Source organism: Aegilops tauschii, chromosome 1 (genome assembly GCF_002575655.3).
Source record: "Aegilops tauschii subsp. strangulata cultivar AL8/78 chromosome 1, Aet v6.0, whole genome shotgun sequence".
Lineage (NCBI taxonomy): Eukaryota > Viridiplantae > Streptophyta > Magnoliopsida > Poales > Poaceae > Aegilops > Aegilops tauschii.
The window spans coordinates 137,981,119-138,000,553 of NC_053035.3; the positions used below are offsets into that span (position 1 = coordinate 137,981,119).

Consider the following 19,435-nt stretch of genomic DNA (forward strand, 5'->3'; position numbering starts at 1 on the left):
TGTGGTGCACCCCTGCAGGGAAGTTTATCTATTCGAATAGCCGTGTCCCTCGGTAAAAGAATGACCCCGAGTTGTACCTTGACCTTATGACAACTAGAACCGGATACTTACTAAAACACACCCTTCCAAGTGCCAGTTATAACCCGGTGATCGCTCTCACACAGGGCGACGAGGGGAGGATCGCCGGGTAGGATTATGCTATGCGATGATACTTGGTGAACTTACCATCTACTCTCTTCTACATGCTGCAAGATGGAGGCTGCCAGAAGCATAGTCTTCGACAGGACTAGCTATCCCCCTCTTATTCTGGCATTCTGCAGTTCAGTCCACCGATATTGCCCCTTTACACTGATACCCATGCATATGTAGTGTAGATCCTTGCTTGCAAGTACTTTGGATGAGTACTCACGGTTGCTTTCTCCCTCTTTTCCCCCTTTCCATTCTTCTGGTTGTCGCAACCAGATGCTGGAGCCCAGGAGCCAGACGCCACCGTCGACGACGACTCCTACACCGCGGGTGCCTACTACTACGTGCAGGCCGCCGACGACGACCAGGAGTAGTTTAGGAGGATCCCAGGCAGGAGGCCTGCGCCTCTTTCGATCTGTATCCCAGTTTGTGCTAGCCATCTTATGGCAAACTCTTTAACTTATGTCTGTACTCAGATATTGTTGCTTCCGCTGACTCGTCTATGATCGAGCACTTGTATTCGAGCCCTCGAGGCCCCTGGCTTGTATTATGATGCTTGTATGACTTATTTTATTTTAGAGTTCTGTTGTGATATCTTCCCATGAGTCCCTGATCTTGACCGTACATGTTTGCGTGTATGATTAGTGTACGATTGAATCGGGGGCGTCACAACAGCCCACCATTGGAATATACAAGCCAAGTTCTATAATGTTAAATTCCCACTAATATATGAAAGTGACAACATAGGAGACTCTATATATGAAAAACAAGGTGCTACTCTGAAGCACAAGTGTGAAAAAGGATAGTAACATTGCCCCTTCTCTCTTTTTCTCTCATTTTTTTCTCTCTCTATCTTTTGTTGGGCTCTTTTTTGCCTCTTTGTTTTTTATCTGGCTTCTCATCCCGACTTGTGGGGGGATCATACTCTCCATCATCCTTTCCTCACTGGGACAATGCTCTAATAATGATGATCATCACACTTTTATTTACTTACAACTCGATAACTAGAACAATATGACTCTATATGTATGTCGCTGCCAGTGTACCAGGATGTGCAATGATGCTAGCATAACATGTATAATGATGATGAACGGTGGCTGAGCCACAAGTACTTTGTTAGCTATATGATCATGCAAAGCATTATGACAATGAATGTGTATGTCATGAAAACGGAACGGTGGAAGTTGCATGGCAATATATCTCGGAATGGTTATGGAAATGCCATAATAGGTTAGGTATGGTGGCTATTTTGAGGAAGATATAAGGAGGCTTATGTGTGATAGAGCGTATCATATCACGGGGTTTGGATGCACCGGCGAAGTTTCCACCAACTCTCGAGTTGAGAAAGGGCAATGCACAATACCGAAGAGGCTAGCAAATGGCGGAAAGGTAAGAGTGCATATAATCCATTGACTCACATTAGTCATAAAGAACTCACATACCTATTGTGAAAGTTTATTAGCCCTCGAAGAAAAGTACTACGCGCATGCCCCTAGGGTGATAGATAGGTGGGAAAAGACCACCGCTCGTCCCCGACCAACACTCATAAGGTAGATACTCAATAATAAATGATGCTCCGACTTCATTGCATAACTAGAGACTATATGTGCATGCTTCGGGATTCACAAACCTTAACACCAATATTCTTACTAAACCATGGTCATTCACTAGTACCGCCACATATTACCATATTAATATTGCAAAACTATTGCAAGGAATCAAACTTATCATATTCAGTGATCTACATGAAAGTTTTATTGTATCCCTCTTGAATACCTATCATGTTAGGACCAAATTCATAACTTGTGCATATTGGCATTACTATTTATTAAACTCTCAAAAAGATATAAGTGAAGCATGAGAGTGCAACTATTTCTTTAAAATAACCATCACCGTGCTCTAAAATATATAAGTGAAGCACTAGAGCAATTGACTAGCTCAAAAGACATAAGTGAAGCACATAGAGTATTCTAACAAATCACGAATATAAATGTGTGTCCCTCTCAAAAGGTGTGTGCAGCAAACAATGGTTGTTGCAAACTAAATAGAAAACAAAGCAAAGGCTACTATAATACAAGATGCTCCAAGCAAAACTCATATCATGTGATGAATAAAAATATAGCTCCAAGTAGTATACCGATGGATTGTAGACGAAAGAGGGGATGCCATCTGGGGCATCCCCAAGCTTAGACACTTGGGTATTCCTTGAATATTACCTTGGGGTGCCTTGGGCATCCCCAAGCTTAGGGTCTTGCCTCTCCTTATTGCTTCATCCATCGTGATCTCACCCAAAACTTGAAAACTTCAGCACACAAAACTCAACAGAAACCTCGTGAGATCCGTTAGTATAATAAGCAAATCATAAATTTTAGGTACTGTTATGAACCCATTCATATTTTATTCTTGCATAATACCTATTTTATTCTAACTTCTCCATGACTTATACCCCCCTATATAATCCATAGCATCATTAAAACAAGCAAACTATGCAATAGAAAACAGAATTTGTCTAAAACAGAACAATCTATAATGATCTAAACAAACACTATACTTCTATAACTTAAAAATTCTGGAAAATTAGGAAAACATGGGAAATTTGTATATCAATAATGTGTAGAAAATGCAGAGTTTTATCATGTTCTAGTGGATTACAATAATTCTAGTATTGGGCGAAAAGTTTCTGTTTTTCACATAATCAAGTCAACTATCAACCAAATCATCCCAAAGGTTTTAGTTGGCACAAATACTAATTAAAACATAAAATTACAATCATAACAGGAGCAATAATTGTGTAAACACTCAAAAACAGAAAGAGAAAGGAAAATTTTAAGATAACTATTGGGTTGCCTCCCAACAAGCATTATTATTTTACGCCCCTAGCTAGGCGTAAGGCAAGGTTTCAAGCATTGTCATCTTTAGTTTCCAAATCCTTTTTAATCAATTCTTCCAATACTTTCCTCATTAGTTCTCTACTTTCATGTTATTCTAGTAGGAGAACTTCAAAGGGACTTTGTTTGGTAATTTTAACGTTCATTATTTCAAACTCCGAATCATCACCATAGAAATCTTCATACAAAACATGTATTTCATCATCAATAGGATCTCTAGCCGTACTCTCAAACCACTTAATACTAAACCCTTCAGTAATCCCCTTAGTAATCCATTCAAATTTATCACACGTATGATGGTATAAAGTTTTAATAATTTCAGCATAAGGAACTCTTCTCCTAAGATTTTCACCATACGCAAAATACTCTTTAGATTCCAACCTTCATATAGTGTCTTTATCATGGAGAATTTCTTCTATAGGAGGATGCTCAAAATCTATCTTATAAAAGCAAAGATGTTCCTAGCTTCCCGAATTATATAATCAAATTCATGCATAAGGATAATAGTGGAAATCTTTTTAATTTTAGGATAATGGATGTTGGGAGTATTTAGCATGTTCTTCTTTATTCTTGGAATACACCAGGATATCATCCAGATAGACCACGACGAACTTGTTGAGGTATTCCATGAAGATACAGTTCATTAGACGAGAGAATGTAGCTGGAGCATTGGTTAAGCCGAAAGACATGACGGTACACTCGTATGAACCATAGCGAGTAACGAATGTGGTCTTTGGAATACCCTCTTCACGCACCCGGATCTGGTGGTAACCCAACCTGAAGTCGAGTTTAGAGAATACCGAGGAACCAGCAAGTTGATCATACATATCGTTGATCCGAGGAAGGGGATAATTGTTCTGAATTGTTCCTTGGTTGATAGGTCGGTAGTCTTGGACCAAATGATTCGTTCCATCCTTCTTCTTGACAAAGAGAGAAGGTGCTCCCCAGGCCGAGGAACTTGGACGAATGGAACCCTTGCGAAGTGAATTATCGATTTCCTCCTTAAGTTCCAGGAGTTCATGAGGCGGTATCTTGTTCCGACATCCCCGTGACATGGTCACCTGTGTCTGGCCAGATGATTATGGATGTCGTCACACCGAGAGGGCCTTAAGAATATATCTCCATCGTCGGAGGAGCAAATCCCACTCTTGAGCTATCTAATCCCTTGTCAAACTTTCCGATGAACATGTACGTTGTCTTGTGATCACCGTGTTAGAGATGACGTTGGTACAACCCCAAAGTTCATCGTACGGTAAGAAGTGACTACGATACTCTTGTGGTCTAAGGAACTAAATCACACGTTAACACTCAGTGTTATAACAATTGGAGAGAGACTATATTATAGTTCTGAAGTTTTGATAACCACATGACAAAGAGGGGCTACCAGATGTATGGTTTAACCACATCATACATAAGAGTGCTCAAAGGTGTTAATATTTTGCATCCTCCATGTTTTGTTAACGTTGGGTGGCTCTTTTTGTGAGGACCTAGGTATTATTATTAGCTTTCAAATTTGTCCTAGATCATTGAGAACATAGTTCATACAAGAAAGTATTAACATTTTCTGTGCATGTCTATTTAGAGTGTCCGAGGGTTTGACATTCCGGGTTTGCGGTTGCTCTGTCTCAGGGTATCGAGTGGTCCGACCTAAGGGCCGGAACACCCAGATCATCTGGATTAGTGCGAAAATTCTGGAGCGAGCAGATCTAATGGGCGCCTGTTTATAGGGTCTTCTTCTCCAATAATATGGTGGAGGGTGCTTTTGGGCCTTTTTTTTTCATTCTTGCGAGCTCTAACCTCCTTCCTCGTAACCATAACTTTCACTAAATGTACTTGTTGTCATTTATATATGCTGTCACTTATAAAAAAACTGAAGAATAAATCTCCTATATCTAAATAGTTAGCCCCCACTAACATATTTCTCTCAAAATGCAAGCATGCCACCTGATCATTCAACATGTATAAGAAAAAGCCCACTCGAGCATGCAGCTATGCGTATTAAAAAACCACTTCAACATGCAATCATGCTTGCATGTAAACTTCCATTCTATTATGTTATTTACATTTAATTCTTACATACTTTCAAAAACTATTATTTCAAATATTCATGTTTCATATGACCAAAACTTCATTGAAATATTGCAAAATATTCCCGCAACAACGTGCGGGGCATCATCTAGTAGTCAAAAACTACGCAGCCAGAAATATTATAATCTGCCACAATACCAAATACTGTATAAAAAAAAGACAGACCCTATTTGAATTTGTGTACCCCAACGATTTCATCCAAGAAAAAAGACCAACCCTATTTGAATTCCTTTACTGTTTGAAGAAAAAAAGAATTGGCGGTACGCAAAGCCCGGCACTCATTGCCCTTTTTCCCATTTTGAATCGCTGCATTGCATCGCCCTCACCTGATCTTTCGCTGTCTCGGCTCAACTTGCGCCGTGTTATAAATAAATAAATAAATAAATAAGGAGGTCAACTTGCGTCGGCCAATTCGCAACACCGAGACGATAATAAGAATCTACAGTAGCTCCCTCCCGTCATCATTCATTTCTTCCCGCAAAGCCCAAGATTCCGTAGGTCATTAATTAGATATTGGTCCATCGACGACACCATGGCATGAGATGAGATGAGAAGGCGGCCATGGTGACAACTGCTGGAGACGCTGGAGCGTGTGAAGGGCCGACCGTGGAAGGCGGCATCGTCGGACATGTTGCGGTCGACATCGACAGGTCGGCGGTGACGGCTGATCGGCAGGGGCAGGTTGGAACCGGGAGCGGCTGCAGAATTTGCCAGCTTGAGGACGGCGACCTGCCGGCGGAGAGCGGGAGCGGGCAGTTGGTAAACCTCGGCTGCGGCTGCCGAGGCGAGATCGCGGCGGCGCACCGGCGGTGCGCCGAGGCATGGTTCTCCGTGAGGGGCAACAGGTATTGATAATCCCATCTCTTGTGTGCTTAAAAATGCTTATACGTAGTACAGTACTTTTTTTCAATCATCTTCTTCTTTGGCAACCGTCGCCTCCTCAATTCAATCTCTCGCCTCCGCGTTGCCACCGCACCGGCCCGTCATGTCCGATGGTTGCCGCACCTGGCTAACACCCTCGCCGTCGATTCGCAAGACCTCATGGAACCCAGTCGATACGTTTTTTTTCCTAGAAAAAAGTAGTGGTATTAGACACAAAGCATGAAAATTTGAGGGAAACGCTCAACCTGAGATTCTAGGATTAGAAAGGAGCTCAAGACGCTCTGAATGCCTCAAACTCTGAAGAATAGTTTTTGTGCCAGTCAACGTTAGAGCTTTCTCAGTTAGGGAGGATGACTGAAGTGCATATTATACGGACGGGCATAAGTAATGACAATCATGGTATGGAATCACTCACTGTGGTGAAGACAAAGAATAAAGTTGCGCAATCAGAACCGTAAGCTGGTATAGAACTAAGGCATTTTTATACGAGCTCAACAGCGAACGCGCATCATGTGACTATTACCTCAATTATGCAACCACTTGCTAGGTGGGTTATACGTATGAGGTGCAAATTGAAGATCTTCGATTGTGAAGTCCCATCCAAGGTTGATGACACTGCCTGTAGATTTCTTTCGCTGTCGTTGCCCTTGAGAATTCCATCCTCATCCAAGGTTTCAAAACATTTATTGGTCTAATAGCAGTGTACTTTAGAACTACGGCGCTTGCCCGGCCTTGAAATGAGGTTTTTAGGGCATCTTCAACATGGACCCTCAAACGAAAATACTCCATAATCGTGTAGTCAATGACAGACGGGGCTCGCATCTCAGCTGCCACCTCAGCTGGTCAAAGTTTTCTTTTATGCTCAGTCTTTGCTGTGTTAGCCGACAGGTGGGGTCCACCTATCGGTTTCCCTATTTTCGCAAGAAAATCACACAATCAATGATCTCTGTTATTTGTTAAACGCAGATATGGTGTTTTTCTCGTGCCCTAGCCGGAAAGCGGTACTAAGTTGTTACCCTGATCCCAAATATGATGGTTTTGGGTAAATACCTCTGAAAAAACACTCAAATTCGATCGATGTAGGCATCGTAACAAGAAATAGATCAGGGCATCTTCTTCCCCATGTCATGGCGGATCATCAGCGAGGATTAATCATCCAGCAGGGGCATCTCTCGCCGAAATTGATGTGGTGCATGAAGCTTGGTGAGTCGGCTAAAGAAAATTGACATCCTCGCGACAATATAATTTACTATAAAAAATATTTGATTTACCATAGTTAAAAGTTTGACGTCAGATTTTCAATATTATTGTTGGTTTTGGTGTTTGGTGTAGCCTTGCCTACTGTGAGCATCGGCAGAGTTGTCAATGTTTTATTAGCTTTCCAGGGTTTTGCCACTTCTCACAAGAAAAAAAGTGTGTTTCTCAATGCTCCCGCCAGCTCCTTAGAAAAAACTAAAAAAAATCACTGGAAAATACTCCTTTCGGTCATTTTTACTAGCCAAACTTTATAAAGTTTGATCATATTTGTATAAAAAAACATTAACATCTATAATATTAAACCTATATAATATAAAAATTAAATTCATGACGCATCTAATGATATTGGTCCAGAGTACTCTGGAACGAGCGAGTATAATTGTAATGGTGCCGACAAATATACTAGGACCAATGTCGTAAAGTCAGCAAAAAAGAAAAGGACAACCTATGAGCATCATTTTTATTTGATTAATAGATTGGCCTAAAAAGGAGTTGAATGCAGGCGGTGCGAGATCTGCGGCGAGAACGCGGCGAACATCACTGGATGGGGCGGCGGCGGCAAGGAGTTCATGCGGCAGTGGCATGGGATGGCGAGCGTGGATGGAGGAGGCTCATCCAAGGCCAGGGGTCTCTGCACCTGCAGAACCCAGTCATTCTGCAATTTCTTGCTTGCGTGTTTGATCATTGTATTAATCTCGTCGTGGTTCTTCCATAATCGTATGGTTTGAGATGTTTCAAGCCTCGAAATTGTATCACATACTACAGCGTTGCATATCTCTCTCTTGCGTGACGAGGCCGGAGGAAGGACTTTAATTGAGATCTTTCTCTAGCGATGCCGGGAATTACATGGCTGGCTATCAAAAAGTAGAATACTAAGAGCATGTGCATATGGAACAGCCAGCCGTGTGAAGATGCAGTTAGCGGCGAGGTATACCAGCCGTGTTCGCGGACAGTGACCGACCAGCACTCAAATATTGAATTCTACAACTGAATACCTTTTTTTAATCATTAAATCCATATAATTACATGTAGATAAAACCTAATTTAAATCTTCATCAGCGCTCGTCCGGCTCCACGGCCGTGTCCATGTCTAACGGACAGCTGAGCCCCTCAGAGTGAAGATGCAGTTAGCGGCGAGGTATAACAGGGCGTGGGACATGGACCAGCTCATGGACTTGAGGCGTCATCATCTCCATGTCTTACTCACCCTCGTCAGAGTCCGTGGCCTCAACGTCGACGATCGATGTGAGATCGATAATGGACGTGGCCAGGCTGGCGACATGCGACTCCGCAGCCTCGTCGCGCACGCCTCAAGACCGACCCCGCGAGAATGACGCGCCACCTTAGGGTTTGCGCCGCGATCCCAAGGTTCGGATGTCAGACGGGCCAGACAGCTGAGCCCCTCAGAGTGAAGATGCGGTTAGCGGCGAGGTATAACAGGGCGTGGGACATGGACCAGCTCATGGACTTGAGGCGTCATCATCTCCATGTCTTACTCACCCTCGTCAGAGTCCGTGGCCTCAACGTCGACGGTCGATGTGAGATCGATAATGGACGTGGCCAGGCTGGCGACATGCGACTCTGCAGCCTCGTCGCGCACGCCTCAAGACCGACCCCGCGAGAATGACGCGCCACCTTAGGGTTTGTGCCGCGATCCCAAGGTTCGGATGTCAGACGGGCCGCACCGCATCCGGTGAGGTGTAACCACCACATCCTCGTCAGACGGGCCGCACCGCATCCGGTGAGGTGTAACCACCACATCCTCCTCGAGACTGCAAGTGGCCATAGTCGCAAAAAGCAGGGCAGGGGGAAGGAAAATGAAGTGGCTAAGGTTTGGTTCGGAGTGCGAATGAGGAATTTACATGGAGTCAGGCCGGCCATAGTGGGTCAAATCCGAGGGCTCCCTGCTAGATCCAACAGGGCGTCCGGGCGTTATGGGCTGGATATAGGGTTTGCGAGTCAGCCCTGGCATTTTGTCAGGGCTGCGTTTCAAGCATCCGGTTGAGTAGCAATTTTACATCCGGGCAGAATGCTCTGATTCAACTAAAACAGTGTTGCAAGTGAACAGTATGGTAATCTGGACGACAACGAGGCAGAAAGCATCTCCAGGCAGTTGTTAGCCTGTTTTGGAGGCCTAAATGAGAGAATGAAAGACAATAGCTGAAAAAAAGTTGATGAAATGTTCAACTAATATGAAACCATGAAGATTTGATGGAATTATAGATGCAGGTCAGCCCAGCAGACAAGGCAAAATTGATAGTGCAACTTTGTATTCAATAAACATACGATTCCATGATCCAGATTAAGCTTGACTGACTTAAAGCTCTAACGACAACTCAATCACTCGAAAGGTTACTAGCTAGCGTGGGACTTGTTCAGGATGACACCCTCATACTTGACCTGGAACCACTTCATGGCGTCTTCCTTGGTCACCCTTTGGTGGATCCCAACACGGGCCTTGCATCGGCGCCGGCGGGAGACGCGGTATCCAGCTCGCTCCAGAACCACGAAGAAGTCCATACCGTAGATGCCGGTTGATGGGTCATACCTGAAAGAATTAATCAAGTAAGTTTGAAGTATGTAAGCAATAGGATATCAATAGTACTAGCATGCAAAAAGTAGTTCAGAGAGGAACGCAAAACACTTTTATACAAACCTACCGGACAACACAGGTATAGCTGGTACAACTGAACAAGACAAGACATTATACTGATAAAATTCGATTTCTTTACTTGAAAAGGACAAAATATACCAAACCTTTCTGCACTGGAAGCACAAAATATCAATTGCAGCAACAAACATTAGGATGTAAAAGAATTCAAGAAACTTGACTTCTCGGTTATGAAGAGAGATTTGTTTATGAAACTTAATAACTGAGAAACACATTGTCCAACACATTGGGAACAATGCTTCATATCCATCACAGAAAATAATTTCAGACTGGGGCAACACTTACTAAAGTGACTTGCAATGATAAACAAAAACGTAGGCAGCAGTAGCAATGCATGACTTGATACATCCGTATCTAGACAAATCTAATACAAGAATTTTGGGACAGAGGCAGTATTTATCATTATTATGCATTGCAAACTTTTAAAGACTGTGCATTACAAAATCCTTGTGATGATAAAAGTTCCACCATTTTGCGTTAAGATTATGGCAACATGCACATCAGGATTCCGCTGTGATACTTCCACAATGTGTGTATGTCGCACAAGAAACTTTTAAAGAACCGGCATCCACCCTCAGTAACTTTATGTTGCAAAACCCAATCTCACAATCAAGTTATCAAGTGAACCAAATTTACAGTCCTAAGTATATACATAATCCGGATATATAAAATGCAAGCAGAACAGAGTACAGGAAAGGTTATCTTACTTCATGCCAAGATCAATGTGCTCCTGAATACCAAACCCAAAGCAACCAGTGTCACTGAAGTTCCTCCTCAAGAGCTCGTACTCCTTCACCTTCAGCCCACTCTCGAGAAGCTGCATTGCCTTCTCACCCCTGATCGTCACATAGCAGGCAATCTTCTCATTACGACGAATGCCGAAAGACCTGACAGTGTACCTCGCTGCAAGATAAAACCGTTATGACAGTAAGCACCACTGGATGTTGAAATCAGTCCAGAATCATAGAGCAAACATTAGCTTCTGGACAATAGCTTACCCTTGGAGAAAACTGGCGACTGCCCGCTCAGCTGCTCCAACACCTGATCAGTAAATTCGAATAAATTAACCTCGCATCTCAAAATTTAATATTAAGAAAACTAGCTGTGCAAGCACACATAAGACGAACACCGTAGAGCACTATGGGATAAGTTTCATTTGGAGCGGGTCGCGCAATTGCAGATCTATGACCACACGCACTAAAATAATATCAGATACAGCAAAGGATTTTAATTATTCTTTTGTCGAGGAGACCGTGTTGGGATGGATGGGTCGCGGATCTATGGTACCTTGGCAGCTCGAGTGAGGCGATCGCCGCTCTCGCCGACGGAGATGTTGAGGACGAGCTTCTGCACCTTGATCTCCCGCATCGTGTTCAACTGCTTCTTCTCCGTCGACTGCGAGAGACAAGCGCGTAAGAACATCGGGACAAACAAGAAATGCCGAGCGTTGGCATCGCGGTAGGGGTACGATAGCTCACCATGGTGATCTGACCGGGGAGGCCGCCGGTGGAGAGGAAGCGGAAGATGGTAGGGTTTAGCTGGTTCTGGGTGTGGCTGCGGCGGCGGAAACCCTAGAAATCTCCCGGCCTTATATAGGGGTTGCTGGAGGTTGCCGAGCGACGATTTGGCAAAATGGCGTGGGGGACTTGGAGCGGTCCGATCAACGGATGGACGGCTAGGATATTCAGGTCGGCTCATGCTTTCTTACTAGCTGGGCTGTTGACGTTCTCCGGCCCAGCCGGATGGCTACCTGGACCGGACTCTCGGCCATCATACTCAATCCAACCAAACTAGACATTCTAGGGCGTTTTCTCAAAAAAAAAACATTATAGGGCGATGTTTCTCTTAAAAATATTAATTCTGGAGCAATCTAAAAAATGACCATACCTTTCAATAAAAGAAAGATTACACATTTCAGAAAGAAAAAAAGATTACGTCGACTATGTGGCGGGAGAAACCACCAGGTTTTATTCTAGCGCTTTTGGCAAACGATGCAACTATTTTTATTTTTGACATGAAACACTCGTATTCCATTAAGACACGGCTAAATCACGGTGCGCAGAGGAGAGTCCACTTTTACTAGAGCTCAGCCATTAGCATCGTACGAAGGCTTGAGGTTGTTCTAAGGCGCACTGGGCGGTGGCGATCTAGGGTTGGACCGCCTCGCCGTCGGTAGCGGTGGCCGCTTTCTTTGAGTGACGGTTATTCCGAGCCGATCAATCAGTTGACGATGGCCCGGATCAGGTTCACGTGTACGTACGTGTGCTAGTGCGTGCACCAGTGCTCTTACTAGATAATCAATCCAGTTACTTGTGTGATCGCTAACTTCGCACGTATGTTGCTGCACTCGTGAAGCCTGATTGATGTTCTGACAAGGTGATTTCTCTTCAGACTTGTTGTCCCCTAGCAAGAATAAGCTAGGGTTTGCTGTCCTCTGGCGGCTCCTGTCGTCGAGAGTTTTTTTTCTTCGTCGTTCCTCGTTGTTCTGATCGCCGACGACAATGAAAGTTCTTTCCTGGAACTGTCGTGGCATGCTCTCAACGATGGCAGTACGTGAGGTGTTGGATCTTCAAGGGAAGGGTGAGAGCAGATGTGATTTTTTTGTCTGGGTCTGATTTGGATAAAGTTAAGACAATTGAGTTGAGGATTAAGTTAGGGTTTATTTCCTTCATGTTATTGAAAGCGATGGTCGCTCTCGTGGTCTTGTTCTTTATTACAATCAGTCTAATGAAGTGGTGTTGGGCTACTCTTCCCCCAGCTTTATTGATGGGTTTGTGATGGATAGGATAATGTAGCATGGAGAACTGAAAGGATCCAGAAGAGGTGTCTAGAGGGGGGTGGATAGACTCTAATCAAGAAAAGTTGCAGTTTTTAATTTCTCTTAAGTTGAAGTGGAGTTTTGGCACAAGTTTAAACATTCACAATACATATCAAGCAAGCATGCAAGCATACAAGAGTATATGAGCAGCGGAAAGTAAAGCATGCAAGTTGCAAGAATGTAAAGAGAAGGGATTGGAGTGTGCAAACGCAATTTGGAGACACGGAGATTTTTTATACGTGGTTCCTATAGGTGGTGCTATCGTACATCCACGTTGATGGAGACTTCAACCCACGAAGGGTAACGGTTGCGCGAGTCCACGGAGGGCTCCACCCACGAAGGGTCCACAAAGAAGCAACCTTGTCTATCCCACCATGTTCGTCGCCCACGAAGGACTTGCCTCGCTAGGGTAGATCTTCACAAAGTAGGCGATCTCCTTGCCCTTACAAACTCCTTGGTTCAACTCCACAATCTTGTCGGAGGCTCCCAAGTGACACTTAGCCAATTTAGGAGACACCACTCTCCAAGAAGTAACAAATGGTGTGTTGATGATGAACTCCTTGCTCTTGTGCTTCAAATGATAGTCTCCCCAACACTCAACTCTCTCTCATAGAATTGGATTTGGTAGAAAGAAGATTTGAGTGAAAAGCAACTTGGGGAAGGCTAGAGATCAAGATTTATGTGGTTGGAATGGGATATCTTGACCTCAACACAAGTGTAGGTGGTTCTCTCTCAGAAAATATGTGTTGGAAGTGTAGGCATGTTCTGATGGCTCTCTCCACGAATGAAGAGTGGGTGGAGGGGTATATATAGCCTCCACACAAAATCTAACTGTTACGCACAAATCACCAAACTCGGTGGGACCGATTCAGAGAACTCGGTCAGACCGATTTGGTTCATAATGTGACCGTTAGGCATTTCGGTGGGACCGACATGTCAACTCGGTGGGACCGATTTCATTAGGGTTAGGGCATAACGTAATCTCGGTGAGACCGATTACACAAACTCGGTGGGACCGATTTTGGTAACAGTCAAACAGAGAGTTGGTCAGGCAAACTCGGTGGGACCGATTCGCTCATCTCGATTGGACCGAAACGTTACGAAAAGGAAACAGAATGTTTGCATTGCAATCTCGGTGGGACCGATCGCTCATCTCGGTTTGACCGAAATGTTACGAAGGGAAACAGAGAGATTACAATCCCATCTCGGTGAGACCGAGATCCCTATCAGTGAGACCGAAAAGACTAGGGTTTCTGGCAGTGGCTATGTCAAGTGAACTCGGTGGCGCCATAGAAAGATTCGGTGGGTCCGAGTTTGACTTTTGGTTTGGAACATATGTGGATGTGAGAAAGTGGTTGAGGGCTTTGGAGCATATCACTAAGCACTTTGAGCAAGCAAGCCATTAAGCAACACCTCATCCCCTCTTAATAGTATTGGATTTCCTATGGACTCAATGTGATCTTGGATCACTAAAATAGAAAATGTAGAGTCTTGTGCTTTGAGCTTGAGCCAATCCTTTGTCTTCAGCATTTTGAAGGGGTTCCACATCCTCTAGTCCATGCCACTCCATTGTTGAACTTATCTGAAACATACTAGGTAGAAACATTAGTCCAACAAGAGATATGTCGACATTAATTACCAAAATCAACCAGGGAGCACTTGTGCTTTCAATCTCCCCCTTTTTGGTAATTGATGACAACATACATCAAAGCTTTAGATAAAGATATAGAGAACAACAAGTAAAGCTTTGGAAAGACATGTAACATGCATAGGCTCCCCCTACATGTATGCAATCATATAAATATGGAACATTGAGCATGTGAATGCATAAGCATGACAGAGTAATCCATGTGTTACATGTATCTTGGCTATATGCATCAGAGCAAATGATGTGAATATAGGAAATGTACCTTCATGCTCATGAGTCCTTCTTGCAAACAGTATGTACAACAGCAATAGATCCTCATACACATGACTGTGATGCATATACTTACCTTGTGGTCTTGAGTTGGCTTAGAAGGGAATGAACCTGAGTAAACAAGGTTAGATAACACAGATACATCTACTAGCCAGAGCAAACAAAAGAACCACAAAAGTACCAAGACTGGGATGACATGTAGAGAGTGAGTACTGAGTACTCTATTGGATATAGACATGTCCCCAAAGGTAAAGATGTGCAAATAATTCAAGGATTTCCTTCCCTTAGATGTCTTGCTCCCCCTGAATCTAACATGGGATATTGGGAGAAGATAGGGAACAGAAAATCAGAGCAAAAGAAAAGACAACAGAGCTAATGCAAGCAATCAAATATGACCAGATATGAACATGTCTTTCCCCTCTTAAAGACATGTAACTTCTCTCCTCTTGAACACCAAGCATCTGGGGTTTCTTACACACTCCCACCGAGTATCCTCTCCCCTATAGAAATGATTAAGCATAGAGCTTTGATGTGATCCCTCTCTCCCCCTTTGACATCAATTTCCAAGAAGGGCTCTTCTGGATTTCTATTACAAAAGGGTTTGGTCCTTGAGTCACCAAGCAAGTCGAATGTGATGCTGGTAGAGGACAAGAGTCATTGAGTGGAGCTGGAGCAAAAAGACTGCAGGAATAAGTGGCAAGTTGTCTTTCCTGTAGTGAAATCGGTAGCACTGAGTTGTGTGCTTCAGTGGCACCGAGAGAATTCGGTTGGACCGAAATAAACAAACCGGTGTGACCGAGTCCATCACAGAGAAAACACTTGTCACCTCAGCTCACTAGGCACTTAAGATCTTACAAGGATTTGCAAGGAATTTGCTGAAAGATTTGCAAAGAATTGGATGCAGAGAATGCAGAACAGGAAGAAATAAAAAGATCTAGATGAAGTTTTTTTGAAAGGGGAAACACATATGCATGAGACAAATGCAAGAGGAAACACAAGAGAACTTCATCTAGAATTGGGCGGTGACAAAGTCACCTATGTTAGAGTATATTGACTTAGGAGTCAAGTGAGGTCACTTGATCTTTGGTCATACTCATCGTTTAAGCTCAAAATGGGGTTACCATTTTTCGTTTAAGCATCTTGATGTATTCACATCTTGTTGAGTTGCTTTGACCCATGACTTGGAGTAAAGCTTCTCTAAGATGGAATAACATACCTTGGGTGGTGGTGTTGATCTTGATCATGTAGTTGAACTTGTGTGGGTTTCTCAAGGTTGTTGTAGCTCATCAAGAGTTTGGAGCACCACTTGGAATTTGAGTTCATCTACCTACATGGGTTAGTTTTGCAAGGAAGAGCACTTGTGTATCCAAAATGACAATCATAAATCTTAATGTAGAATTTGTCAAAGGATATGTTTGAAGAGTTTTGTGCTTCCTTGTCTTCAACCACCATTGTGTAGAGACTTGGTGATGTAGAAATTGCTCAAGATATGAGTGAGTTGCAATTTCGTGGATTTTGATTCATCCAAGTACCTACAAGGGTTAGATAGCATGCCAGGGTGCAAAAATATCCAAGATATATAGATAGCATCATGAAAGAGATGTCAAGGATTAGTCAAAGGCTCATGCCTTGCATGTATCCAAATGGAGTTCCTACTCCAAGTTTGAAGCATCAATGATGTTCAATTCACCTCTCAAACGGCAAAAGACTTTCTCATCAAGTGGTTTGGTAAATATATCCGCTAATTGCTTATCGGTGCGAACATGCTTAAGATCAATGTCCCCTTTGGCAACATGATCTCGAATGAAATGATGACGAACTTCAATATGCTTAGTTCGAGAATGTTGCACGGGATTGTGAGCAATCTTAATAGCACTTTCATTGTCACAAAGCAATGGAACATGTTTCACATATATCTCATAATCTTTAAGAGTTTGGGTCATCCAAAGTAATTGAGCACAACATGATCCAGCAGCAATGTATTCCGCTTCGGCGGTGGATAAGGATATCGAGTTTTGTTTCTTGGAGGACCAAGACACAAGAGATCTACCAAGAAATTGACAAGTACCCGAAGTGGACTTTCTATCAACCTTGTCTCCGGCATAGTCCGAATTGGAGTAACCAACAAGATCGAAAGAAGACCTCTTAGGATACCAAATGCCAAAATTTGGTGTGTGTATTAAGTATCTCACTATCCTTTTCACAGCCTTAAGATGACACTCTTTAGGGGCCGCTTGATATCGCGCACACATGCACACACTTAGCATAATGTCAGGACGGGAGGCACATAGATATAACAATGAACCAATCATAGAGCGGTACACTTTTTGATCAACCGGTTCACCGTCCTTAGTCAAATCAAGATGTCCACTAGTAGGCATGGGTGTAGACATACCTTTGCATTCTTGCATATTAAACTTCTTGAATAAGTCCTTGGTGTACTTTGTTTGAGAAACAAAGGTACCTTCCTTAGTTTGCTTGATTTGCAAACCAAGAAAGAATTTGAGTTCACTCATCATAGACATCTCAAACTTCTCCGACATTAGCTTTCCAAACTTCTCACTTCGACTTGAGTGTAGCCTTGGGCGACTAAGCGTGCTTTGTTGCAGACGACTTGACCATCTTCATCTTGCTTGTTGCGAAACACCCATTTGGTACCAATGATGTTGTGATTGTTGTCGGGCTTCTCGACCAATGTCCACGCTTGATTTCTCTCAAAGTTGTGTAGCTCTTCATGCATAGCGTTTATCCAATCCGGATCTTCCAATGCTTCTTCAACCTTCATAGGTTCAATGCTAGAAATGAATGAGTAATTTTCACAAAAGTTAGCCAAACGAGTTTTAGAGCGAGTGATTCTCCCGGTTTGGATATCATTGTAGATTTGCTCGACGGGATGGTCTTTGGCAATTCTTGCTCGAACTCGTGGGAGCTTTGGCTTGGCTCGGGGTGGAACATCCTCTTCATCTTGTTCTTCTTCTTGGTCTTCTTCATTGTTGACGTTGTCATTCTCTTGTTGTGGTGGAGAAGGAGGTTGTTGATGTTCATCTTGGTGTACTTCCTCGTTTTCTTCGTCTTGGTGTGTCCCACTTGTGGATGCTTCCGTATCAATTCTTGGTTCACCTTGTCGTGAGGTAGAAGCTTCCACTTGGACGGACGAGGTACTCTCCTTCACCACCGTTGGACGAATCTTGCCAATAGACAAGTCTTGGATAGCTTCCGAAGGGTCTTTGTATCCTACATCAATTGGCAATTGCTCTACTTGAGAGCCGTTAGATTCATCAAACTTCACATCTACCGTCTCTTCAACCTTTCGGGTGAAATTGTTGTAGACATGGTAAGTGTGAGAGTTTGAGCCATAACCAAGTAGGAAACCTTCATGAGATTTAGGAGCAAATTTAGAACGACGATGCTTATCAAGAATGTAGCACTTTGAGCCAAATACTCGAAAGTATCCAACTTGGGGTTTGTTACCGGTGAGGAGCTCGTATGCCGTCTTGCCGAGTAGCTTGTGAAGATACAAGCGATTTGTTGCATGACAAGCTGTCTCAACCGCTTCCGCCCAAAAGTGTTTTGGAGTCTTGTACTCATCAAGCATCGTTCTTGCCATCTCAATAAGAATCCGGTTCTTTCTCTCAACAACTCCATTTTGTTGAGGTGTGTACGTAGCTGAGAACTCGTGTGAAATCCCCTCTTCGCCAAGAAAGGTATCCACATTTGCGTTCTTGAACTCCGTTCCGTTGTCGCTCCGAACCTTTTTGATCTTCATGTCAAATTGATTTTGGGCCTTCCTAGCGAAGTTTTTGAAGATCTTTTGGACCTGCGATTTGTCATCAAGAAAGAACACCCACGTAAATCTTGAAAAATCATCAACTATGACTAGACCAAATGAGTTACCACCGAGACTCTTGTAGGCATTTGGACCAAAGAGATCCATGTGAAGTAGCTCGAGTGGTCTTCTCGTGGTCATGATGTTCTTCGCGCAATGACTTCCTCCAACCTGTTTTCCTGCCTGACAAGCACTACAAAGTCTATCCTTGTCAAATATGACATCTTTTATTCCAAGGATATGATCACCTTTAATAAGCTTATCAAGATTTCGCATGCCCACATGACCTAGCCTTCTATGCCACAACCAGCCTTTAGAAGACTTAGCAATTAAGCAAGTTCTAGGTTGAGCCTTTTTAGTGAAATCAACAATGTAAAGATCACCTCTACATATACCGGTAAAGACCATTTTACGATTGTCTCTACGAAACACTTGGCAATCTACCTCAGTAAATAGGACATTGAAACCGAAATCAGCAAGTCTAGATACTGAAAGTAAATTGTACCCAAGAGATTCAACGAGCATGACATTTTGTATGGAGCTATCATGTGAGATGGCCACCTTACCTAGGCCAACCACCTTACCCTTTGAGTTATCACCAAAAGTGACATACTTTCGAGGGCTGTCGTTTTCAGCAAGCTCACGGAACATATCTTTATCTCCGGTCATATGATCAGTACATCCACTATCAAGGACCCATTCCTTTCCTCCAGCCATGAACTCCTTGCTCTTGTGCTTCAAATGATAGTCTCCCCAACACTCAACTCTCTCTCATAGGATTGGATTTGGTAGAAACAAGATTTGAGTGGAAAGCAACTTGGGGAAGGCTAGAGATCAAGATTTATGTGGTTGGAATGGGATATCTTGACCTCAACACAGGTGTAGGTGGTTCTCTCTCAGA

The 19,435-nt window shown here is 43.3% G+C and overlaps 2 protein-coding genes across 3 annotated transcripts; one reads left to right on the forward strand and one right to left on the reverse strand.

Annotated features, from left to right (window-relative positions):
* The first annotated feature begins 5,487 nt into the window (after positions 1-5,487).
* Positions 5,488-8,114, forward strand: LOC109752787 (uncharacterized). Of its 2 annotated transcripts, XR_012204127.1 has the most exons (4): positions 5,488-6,007; positions 7,011-7,045; positions 7,128-7,247; positions 7,804-7,926. XR_012204127.1 is itself a non-coding variant. In XM_020311689.4 (2 exons), exons 1-2 carry the CDS (start codon positions 5,724-5,726, stop codon positions 8,027-8,029), a joined length of 510 nt encoding a protein of 169 aa, XP_020167278.1. In that variant the 5' UTR covers positions 5,551-5,723; the 3' UTR covers positions 8,030-8,114. The 2 variants fall into 2 exon arrangements, 1 of the variants encoding a protein (XP_020167278.1); XM_020311689.4 differs by lacking the exons at positions 7,011-7,045; positions 7,128-7,247 and having other exon boundaries at positions 5,551-6,007; positions 7,804-8,114.
* A 1,440-nt stretch (positions 8,115-9,554) lies between these two features.
* LOC109752788 (large ribosomal subunit protein uL5) lies at positions 9,555-11,615 on the reverse strand. Its single transcript, XM_020311691.4, has 5 exons — positions 11,451-11,615; positions 11,260-11,367; positions 10,971-11,013; positions 10,680-10,875; positions 9,555-9,849 (listed from the first exon to the last, which is right to left on the reverse strand). The coding sequence occupies exons 1-5, from the start codon at positions 11,451-11,453 to the stop codon at positions 9,657-9,659; spliced, it is 543 nt and encodes a 180-aa protein (XP_020167280.1). The 5' UTR covers positions 11,454-11,615; the 3' UTR covers positions 9,555-9,656.
* Positions 11,616-19,435: the final 7,820 nt, after the last annotated feature.

Bases quoted from the DNA above. Each gene is read 5' to 3' on its own strand.
- LOC109752787 (XM_020311689.4), top strand. From the start codon at position 5,724: ATGGTGACAACTGCTGGAGACGCTGGAGCGTGTGAAGGGCCGACCGTG. The intron at 6,008-7,803 runs GTATTGATAATC...AGTTGAATGCAG, and splicing joins TTCTCCGTGAGGGGCAACAG to GCGGTGCGAGATCTGCGGCG.
- LOC109752788 (XM_020311691.4), bottom strand. The intron at 10,876-10,970 runs GTAAGCTATTGT...TTTATCTTGCAG, and splicing joins GTCGCCAGTTTTCTCCAAGG to CGAGGTACACTGTCAGGTCT. The intron at 9,850-10,679 runs GTAAGATAACCT...TAATTCTTTCAG, and splicing joins CACATTGATCTTGGCATGAA to GTATGACCCATCAACCGGCA.